Below are 10,591 nucleotides of genomic sequence, written 5' to 3'. Positions count from 1 at the left end.
AAGCGTGTATATTTGAGCTTAGGGGTGCACACCCTAATGCAATAGCCTGCGCACGCCTATGGTCAGACGTTTTTTATTGAACCGGTGGAAGTCGCCCAGCATTTGGCCTTTGTGTAAGGGGCTTTAGGGGGGTGCACTGTGATGTAAGGGAGGGTGGGGGGACTATTGATATCTCATGTAAAGGGGGGGTGGGGGGTGCTCTGAACATCTAGTCTTACAGATACAACTGGCTCTTTGAGGACAACCATAATGCTGATGCAGCCTGCAACGACATTGAGTTTGACAACCCTGCCCTAATACATTACCTTTATTAGAATAAGTTAATCTTTTATTTGTTTCTTAATGTTATAGACATGTATCCTTTAATCATACTGGAAAAAAATGTAACATAATTTAAAGGCTATTAAGAAAAACATCTGGTGTCTACCATCATTTTTTTTTTCCAACACCACTTTATTAAATAATCCTTTACATCATCAATGTGCTACAAATGGGGGCAGAGAATTTTTTTTATGGGAAAGTCATATAGGACTAAATAAATTATGTAACAGAAGTTAAACCATCTTCAATTGTCTCTTCCTTGCCGACCATATTGTGCCCATTTGGGTGATTAACTTTAGGCTTGCAGCAGGATTTGCAGTATTTTTTGCAGAGCGTCCTCCAGAGTTCAGTGTACTGGCGGTGGCAAAGTCCCAGGATCACAGGGACGATGGTGGCACTTCCACTTCCAACGCACGTGAGCGTGAGGACAACCTTCCAGCTGATATCATAGTTCTCCAGGGCCAACACCGAGACCTGAAGGACGGCTATGTAGGGAACCCAACAGATGAGGAACGTCAGAGAGAAGATGGCAATGCACTTGGCATATCTCAGGTCCATCTGGTGCTCTAGCTCCGTGGCTGCTTCTCGTTGGACCGACCGGTGAAGTTTTTTAATCTCCTTTAGCTGTCTCCTGGCCACTGAAAGAAGCTTGATGGTAATGAAGCTCATGACCAGGATGGAAGGGATGACTAGACCATAGGTCTCCACATAAATATAGACATGAGGGAATACTTGCTTATAGGAGCAGGGTTGACTGTCGTTCCAGTTATTCCAACCCAGCATGGGCAGACTGGCAAATGTCAGTGGCAACACCCACACCATAAACAAAGTGAAAGGCACGCAGCGGTGGACCCAAATGCTCCGATAATGCAAGGGGTATATAATGCACATGTACTTCTCATAATGAACCATCAGCAAGTTGGCTAGGAATGAGAGAAAGAAAAAATTTGGAGATATGAAAGCAAGGAGACACCAGTGATACCCCAGGTTTCTATTATACCTCATGCGGGGAATACACGGCAAGAACACCCCTGTAAAGAAGTCTGCGAACAGCAGGCTGAGGAAGAAGTAGTTGGCCGTGTTGTGCAACTTCCTGTTGAAGACAATTCCGATGATGATGAAGAGGTTGGAGAGGATGATGAAGGCAGACAGAGGGCTGGAGATCAGTAAGATCAGTCTTTCCCCGTCGTCTTCATGGGTAAGGTTCACAGCTTTATCCATCTCTGTATTTCAAGGGGTCAGTGACTTGAGCATGTCCTTAACAATGTTTTTTTTTAAAACATTTTGCTGAAGATCATGAGGGAGACACCAATATTCACCCCAACAATTCATTTTCTTAGCAGGTAGTCTAAAAAGAGAAATAAAAAAGCAATATGGAGTCAAAAACAAAGATGTTTTCAGGCAAAAAAATCACAAATTTCATTGGCTGACATTATGTGGGTAAACATGGCCTTGCACAGGCGTATGCTGTAGCACGTATGCACAAGGCCTAATACTAATAGTGAATCCAGTATCATGGGGCACCTGATTACTTCTAATGTATATTTTATCCACTTTGAAGTAATTGGTGCAAATAAGTAACTGAGTCATTTAGAGTATAATAAAATAAGATAAAAATGAGAATAAAATAAAAACAAAAATATAAATATAAAGAAAAAAAAATCAAAAAAATATAAAAATAAAGGGAAGGAAAAACAATGACTTGAAACTGTAGATTTTTTTTATTGAATATGTTTTATAGCAGCAAGTACAAAATATTGTTTTTTTTTTTTTCTTTCTTTTTTCATTTATATCACAAAAAAAACCCCAGTGGTGATCAAATACCACCAAAAGAAAGCTCTATTTGTGTGAAAAAAGTGATATAAATATAGCTTGAGTAGTCTTGCACGACCGCGCAATTACCAGTTAAATTAGCGCAGTGCCAATTAGCAAAAAATGGCCTGGTCATGAAGGGGGTAACATTTTCTGGAGGTCAAGTGGTTATATAAGTATTAAAAAAAAAAAATTTTTAAATCTTTAAAATAAAATAACAAAATCGACCCAAAGCCTTAAAAGATTCCCTTTAAAAACTCTCACTTAAAATAAACACAATGGACTCTTCCTACATGTCCCCCATTCTTTATGCATGAGGTCCAGTTATGTTCTTAAATGCCAGACAAAAAATAATTTCCCCTGAAATAGACGCCATTGGAAAAATCAAACGTAAAATCGCGCTCTTCAAACAAGTCCACAGTGACACCATTTTCATAGGTGGAAGAAAGTAATTGCTTATAAATTTTATATGGAAGACTAATGGGTAGGCTCAGCCATTTCCCTCCTTATAAAGTTCCGGGAATAATGACTGTTTCTGAGCACCGAGTTTACACATCTTCACCTGGTCACAAATGGTTTTCCTAGAAAACTATAGCAACTGCAGCTTTATGGTTGGGGATGGGTTCGGAGCCATAAAAATGCTACCAAATTCCCTCTCGCCTACGGGGGCGTTGGAGCCAAACTGCATAAACATCCGCACAGGGAATGGACTTTTTATAGCCACTTTTCTATGAAGCGGGATTCAATTATCTTGTTAAAGTCAGTAAACAGTCAATGGAAACTGCATTCGAGGAGCACAGCGCACGTTCCCGGATCATCGTGGCGTGAGCACTCCAAGCAAGGTTCTCGCTATGGCTCCTAGTTGGCGGGGTGCAAAGGGTGACCCAACCAGGGCTATGAAAATGGACCCAATGTAATGGAGGTATAATTAAACTTTGCTCACAACACACAAGCAGGGTACAGATACAGTGCCTTGAAAAAGTATTCATACCCCTTGACATTTTCCACATTTTGTCATGTTGCAACCAAAAACGTAAATTTATTTTGTTGGGATTTTATGTGATAGACCAACACAAAGTGGCGCATAATTGTGAAGTGGAAGGAAAATGATAAATGGTTTTCACATTTGTTTACAAATAAATATGTGAAAAGTGTGGGGGGCATTTGTATTCAGCCCCCCCCAAGTCAATACTTTGTGGAACCTCCTTTCACTGCAATTACAGCGGCAAGTCTTTTTGGGGATGTCTCTACCAGCTTTGCACATCTAGAGAGGGACATTTTTGCCCATTCTTCTTTGCAAAATAGCTCAAGCTCTGTCAGATTGGATGGAGAGCGTCTGTGAACAGCAATTTTCAAGTCTTGCCACAGATTCTCAATTGGATTTAGGTCTGGACTGTGACTGGGCCATTCTAACACATGAATATGCTTTGATCTAAACCATTCCATTGTAGCTCTGGCTGTATGTTTAGGGTCGTTGTCCTCCTGGAAGGTGAACCTCCATCCCAGTCTCAAGTCTTTTGCAGACACTAACAGGTTTTCTTCTAAGATTGCCCTGTATTTGGCTCCATCCATCTTCCCATCAACTCTGACCAGCTTCCCTGTCCCTGCTGAAGAAAAGCTTCCCCACTACATGATGCTGCCACCACCATGTTTCACAGTGGGGATGGTGTGTTCAGTGTGATGTGCAGTGTTAGTTTTCTGCCACACATGCTTTTAGGCCAAAGTGTTACATTTTGGTCTCATCTGACCAGATCACCTTCTTCCACATGTTTGCTGTGTCCCCCACATGGCTTCTCACAAACTGTAAACAGGACTTCTTATGACTTTCTTTCACCAATGTCTTTCTTCTTGTCACTCTTCCATAAAGGGCAGATTTGTGGAGAACACGACTAATAGTTGTCCTGTGGACAGATTCTCCCACCTGAGCTGTGGATCTCTGCAGCTCCTCCAGAGTTACCATGGGCCTCTTGGCTCTTCTCTGATGAATGCTCTCCTTGCCCGGTCGGTCAGTTTAGGTGGACGGCCATGTCTTGGTAGGTTTGCAGTTGTGCCATACTCTTTCCATTTTCGGATGATGGATTGAACAGAGCTCCGTGAGACGTTCAAAGCTTGGGATATTTTTTTTATAACCTAACCCTGCTTTAAACTTATTCACAACTTTATCCCTGACCTGTCTGGTGTGTTCCTTGGCCTTCATGATGCTGTTTGTTCACTAAGGTTCCCTAACAAACCTCTGAGGGCTTCACAGAACAGCTGTATTTATACTGACATTAAATCACACACAGGTGGACTCTATTTATGAATTAGGTGACTTCTGGAGGCAATTGGTTCCACTAGATTTTAGTTAGGGGTTTTAAAGTAAAGGGGGCTGAATACAAATGCCCCCCCACACTTTTCACATATTTTTTTGTAAAAAAAAAAATTGAAAACCATTTATCATTTTCCTTCCACTTCACAATTATGTGCCACTTTGTGTTGGTCTATCACATAAAATCCCAATAAAATACATTTACGTTTTTTGGTTGTAACATGACAAAATGTGGAAAATGTCAAGGGGTGTGAATACGTTTTCAAGGCACTGTATAGAAGAAAATCGGCCGCACACCACCAGGAGCTTGAACTAAGACCTAAATAATAGATGCATTCGGGTCTTTTGAATGCCAAGTCCTTTATTTTTATATGCAATGGACACCCTGCTCGAAAGTGTCAAAGAGTGTACACACCGCTCAGGTGAATAAACGGTCAGCCATCCGATCTGGGTGCCGGCCCCGGCTCCCCATTGTGTAATCACAATCGGCCGCACACCACCAGGAGGGTGCTGTTCAACAAGCACGTTGGGTTCGTGTGAAATGCGTCTACCTACTATCCTGTATTTTCAAGTCTATGTTTGACATATGTGAATAAAGGATTTTACTTTGTTCAAGCTCCTGGTGGTGTGCGGCCGATATTCTTCTATATCTGTGATTGTACGGTGGCACCCACATCGGAAGGCTGATCGTTTATTCACCCGAGCAGGGTCTACACTCTTTGACGCTTTTAAGCAGGGTGGACAGTGCATATAAAAATAAAGGACTTGCCGTTCAAAAGAACTGAGTGCATCTTTTATTTAGGTCTTAAGTTACAGTTATTTAAAAAAAATGTTTGCCCTATGAAACTGTATGTGCATTTTTTCTGTGCAAATGCCAGCAAAATTTGAATGTTATTAGTCTATTTTCTCTCCAGGCTGAATGTTATTCATTCATAAAAAATAGAGTGATTCTGGGAATTACTGCATTATGGCCACTAGATGGAGCTAACAATCATAGTAAATAAGCATTTATATCTTATGATCATCAGCTCCATCTAGTGGCCATAATGTGTGTTTTCCTAATTCATCCTATTCTGTATGAATAAATAACATTAAAGCGTAACTCCACTTTTGTTGAGAAAAAAAACATTCCCCTCTGGGTAATCTATGCACATTGCAAGGATTATAACAACCTTTGTTGCAGATTACTACCTTTTGTTATTCTGAAGAAATCCCTGTGTGTTTGTCTGTGACTCTGTACCGAGTGGGTCTAATGGGAGTGGTTTCATAATTATCAGTCAGCTGTGGCAGCTGCAGGGCACTAATGAGGAAATCTGCTGAGCCTGCATCCCTTTAGACGTATTCCAATTGGAAATATCTCACCAAAAATGACATTTTTGTTGCAGGGGATGCCTGAAATCTGACTTGTATCTTAGTGCAGACTTCTGGGAAAATTGGTGAGCCAATCACACAAGCAGGAAGTGATGTTTGTGGGGAGTGGTCAGTGCACACTCTGTGTACAGAACAACTCCAGGTAACCATATAGATTTGCATTTATAGAAAATGATAGCGGCTGCAGACTGAAAAGGAAAGGTCATGTTTAACCTCTTCCCGTCCGCGCTATACCTGAAAGATGGCTACAGCGCGGACCTTCATTGCCGGGAGGCCGTCAATAGACGTCCTCCCCTTTGCACGTCCCCTGCGGGTCGCGCGCGGCGCACTCTGTGATCACGGAGTCAATGAGACTCGATCCCGGCCCCTTACCACGTGATCAGCTGTCAGCCAATGACAGTTGATCATGTGATGTAAACAGAAGCTCGGTAATCGTTTTTTTTTTTTCTTATCACGCTGACAACGTGAGGAGAAAAAAAAGCAGATCACTGGCTTCTGTTGAAGAAACATCGGTCCCAAAGAGGAAGAGGCATAGCCGCCTGCCAGTGCCCACAGTGCCATCAATCGGTGCCCACCAGTGAATATCAGTACCACCTATCAATGCCCACCAGTGATGCCAATCAGTGCCTTATCAGTGTCACCTACCAGTGCCCATTACTGCCACCCATCAGTGCCCATCATTGCCACCTATCAGTGCCCTTCAGTGCCACCTATCAATGCCCTTCAGTGCCACCTATCAGTGCCCTTCAGTGCCACCTATCAATGCCCTTCAGTGATGCACATCAGTGCCCATCAGTGCCATCCATCAGTGCCATCCATCGGTGCTACCCATCCGTGCCACCCAACTGTGCCACCTCTCAGTGCCCACCAGTGCCGCCTATCATTGCCGCCTTATCAGTACCCATCAGTTCCGCATATTAGTGCCCATCAGTGCAGCCTCATCAGTGTACATCAATGAAGGAGAAAAATTACCTGTTTGAAAAATTTTATAACAAAATATAAAACCGTTTTGTTTTTAAAATTTTTTGTTTTTTTAACAAAAAATAAAAAACCCAGAGGTGATCGAACACCACCAAAAGAAAGCTCTATTTGTGGGGAAAAAAATGATAAAAATGTCATTTTGGTACATTGTTGTATAACCGCGCAATTGTCATTCAACGACTGAGAGTGCTGAAAGATGAAAATTGGTCTGGGCAGGAGGGGTGGGGGGGGTTAAGTGCCCAGTAAGCAAGTGGCTAATAACATTTAATTACAATATGACTTGTATCACAATTGTACACACTATATTATTTTTTCTTCATTTGCTATTCCCCCACCCCCCCACCCCCAAAAAAAAGTGGAGTTACCCTTTAAGCCTGGAGAGAAAATAGCTTAGTAATGTTTAATTTTGCTCCCATTCAGACAGAATGAATGTACATGCAGTTCCATAGGATGAATAGCTAATAAAGTTTTTATAAATACTCTCCTAAGTTTTTGTTGGGACGGGGATGTCTGCAGTGAGTCTACACCTCTCTGGGCTCATTCACACCATGTACTTTCATACCATCTGCAGTCAACTCCCTGTACTAACTATATGCCGTCATAAAGTCTTCTCTCCTGTATATACGACACACTGGGGTTGATTTATTAAGGCAAATAGACTGTGCACTTTGCAAAGAGCAGCTGCTCCAGAGCTTAGTAAATGAGCAGAAGTTCTGCTGACTTCCATCATCCAATCATGTGCAAGCAAAAATGCTGGGTTTTTTTTTGTTTTTTTTCTAACACTTGATTGGCTATTCTTTGCCAAGTGACGCTTTACCTCATTTACTAAGCTCTGGAGCAACTGAACTCTGCAAAGAGCAGTCTATTTGCCTTTAGTAAATCAACCCCACTGTCTCCTACACATCTTATCTGCCGTCATACACACATTCTGTCCCTGCACACAGTGGGGTCTCCAGCTTTCATATTTAGGGGGGCACATGGAGGGACAGGGACTAAAGTAGGGGGGCAACTATAAAATGCAATTTTATATATATATATATATATATATATATATATATATATATATATATATCCTGGGGCCCTTTACTACGATCCCACAACGGGCCCTTTCACATGTTCTGCAGTGAGCTCCCTTCCTACTGTATTGGGGTCCCCCAGGGTGGCAGAAAACAAGAGATATATGTCACCAGCATACCAAGAAAATATAAGGATCCAAAGCAGTGGGAGAACTATCAGGGTTGCAAAGGTTGTCTTGCCACCGGGCCCTGGTGTTCTGCCACTGTGGGGTTCCCCAGCCTCCTTTTGCTGTCCTGCCCCTGCTATTGACAGCGCTGGTCTGGCATCTCTTGGAATTTACAGGCTGGTTCTCCTGTCCTAAGGAGAAATCAGTCTGTTTTTTCAGTAACTGAGAGTCCTGGTGGAGTCCTTCCTGCAACTCGCTCTTCTCCCTGCCAATAAGGGTGCAGGGGAAGGAGCAGATCGGGCGGCCGTGGTTGTGTGAGCGCTCCCATTATGCAGTGTCAGCGAGCAGAGGGAGGGGGGAGGAATCACCTGCAGGAGCTGACTGGGGACGCTCTCCCTCTTATAGGGCGTACACACGGTCGGACTTTGTTCGGACATTCCGACAACAAAATCCTAGGATTTTTTCCAACGGATGTTGGCTCAAACTTGTCTTGCATACACACGGTCACACAAAGTTGTCGGAAAATCCGATCGTTCTAAACGCGGTGACGTAAAACACGTACGTCGGGACTATAAACGGGGCAGTGGCCAATAGCTTTCATCTCTTTATTTATTCTGAGCATGCGTGGCACTTTGTCCGTCGGATTTGTGTACACACGATCGGAATTTCCAACGGATTTTGTTGTCGGAAAATTTTATCTCCTGCTCTCCAAGTTTGTGTGTCGGAAAATCCGATGGAAAATGTCCGATGGAGCCCACACACGGTCGGAATTTCCGACAACACGCTCCGATCGGACATTTTCCATCGGAAAATCCGACCATGTGTACGGGGCATTAGACATTGCCTTTTTGTAAAAAAAAAAAAATTTTTTTTCTTTTTAATTGGGGGGGCACATGGTGGTGCACAGCATAATGTCGGGGGGGGGAGGGTCAGGGCCCCCACTGGGCCCCCCTCTAGGGATGCCATTGCTTGCACATACTATCTGCCATCATACACTCCCCACCTCTCCTGTATATTCTGCCCACTGTTACATAAAAGACTGATTTACTAAAACTGGGGAGTGTAAAATCTGGTGCAGCTGTGCATGGTAGCTGATTAGCTTCTAACTTCAGCTTGTTCAATTAAGCTTTGACACACAAAAAAAAAACTATGATTGGTTACCATGCAGAGCTGCACCAGATTTTGCACTCTCTAGTTTTAGTAAATCTCCCCCCATTCTCCTTACTCCTCTCCTGCTACTACCTACCGGCAAACCCTCTGCACTCATTTCCTGCAGATAACATCGTACACTTTACACTCATTTCCTAAACACAATACTGTACTGTTACACACTCCACATGCAGCTTTCCTGCACTTACCATTGTACACCCCGTACTCATACTGTAATACCATCTGTACTTATATAAATGTTCCACACATAATGTACATTCTACAATGGCTTGTTGAATGCAAAGCAAAAATGTGTGCCTGGAACTTTTTTGAAATGTTGGCAATTATGGCATTACTTGCTGATCTGAGGTCTGGAGTGCATGCACTGGTGCTGATCTGAGGTCTGAAGTCCATGCACTGGTGCTGATCTGAGGCCTGAAGTGCATGCACTGGGGCTGATCTGAGGCCTGAAGTGCATGCACTGGGGCTGATCTGAGGCCTGAAGTGCATGCATTGGGGCTGATCTGAGGCCTGAAGTGCATGCATTGGGGCTGATCTGAGGTCTAAAGTGCATGCATTGGGGCTGATCTGAGGTCTAAAGTGCATGCATTGGGGCTGATCTGAGGTCTGAAGTCCATGCATTGAGGCTGTTCCATCATTGGGGCTGATCTGGGGTCTAAAAGTGCATGCATTGGTGCTGATCTGAGATCTGAAGTGCATGCACTGGTGCTGATCTGAGGTCTGAAGTGCATGCATTGGAGCTGATCTGAGGTAGAGTTGCAAGATTCTGGCTAAAATGAGAATCACAATTTTTTTGCTTAGAAGATAGATCACGATTCTCTCACGTTTCTCACGGCGTAACATCATCTTTCACATTAAACAAAATAATTGGGCTAACTTTACTGTTTCGTTTTTTTTTTATTATTCATTGAAGTGTATTTTTGCCAAAAAATTGCGTTTGAAAGACCACTGTGCAAATACAGTGTGACATAAAATATTGCAACAAATGCCATTTTATTCCCTAGGGTCTGCTAAAAATATATATATATAATGTTTGGGAGTTCCAAGTAATTTTCTAGCAAAAAAATCTGATTTTAACTGTAATGCCCCATACAAACGGTCGGATTTTCTGACAGAAAATGTGTGATAGGACCTTGTTGTCGGAAATTCCGACCGTGTGTGGGCTCCATCACACATTTTCCATCGGATTTTCCGACACACAAAGTTTGAGAGCAGGCTATAAAATTTTCCGACCACAAAATCCGTTGTCGGAATTTCCGATCGTGTGTACACAAATCGACTGACAAAGTGCCACGCATGCTCAGAATAAATAAAGAGATGAAAGCTATTGGCTACTGCCCCGTTTATAGTCCCGACGTACGTGTTTTACGTCACCGCGTTCAGAACGATCGGATTTTCCGACAACTTTATGTGACCGTGTGTATGTAAGACAAGTTTGAGCCAAC

At 42.9% G+C, this 10,591-nt stretch overlaps 1 protein-coding gene across 1 annotated transcript in view; it reads right to left on the bottom strand.

The window, feature by feature from the left end:
* Positions 1–448: 448 nt before the first annotated feature.
* The window catches only part of GPBAR1 (G protein-coupled bile acid receptor 1), a 33,270-nt gene continuing 23,127 nt past the window's right edge, over positions 449–10,591 (bottom strand). The window contains exon 2 of the mRNA XM_073634993.1: positions 449–1,669. Within this exon, the coding sequence (XP_073491094.1) occupies positions 541–1,542 (1,002 nt within the window). The 5' untranslated portion in view covers positions 1,543–1,669 and the 3' untranslated portion in view covers positions 449–540. The remainder of the gene's footprint in view (positions 1,670–10,591) is intronic.

The sequence above is a fragment of the Aquarana catesbeiana genome, linkage group LG06 (assembly GCF_042186555.1).
Source record: "Aquarana catesbeiana isolate 2022-GZ linkage group LG06, ASM4218655v1, whole genome shotgun sequence".
Classification (NCBI taxonomy): domain Eukaryota; kingdom Metazoa; phylum Chordata; class Amphibia; order Anura; family Ranidae; genus Aquarana; species Aquarana catesbeiana.
This window is presented reverse-complemented; position numbering and strand designations above follow the sequence as displayed.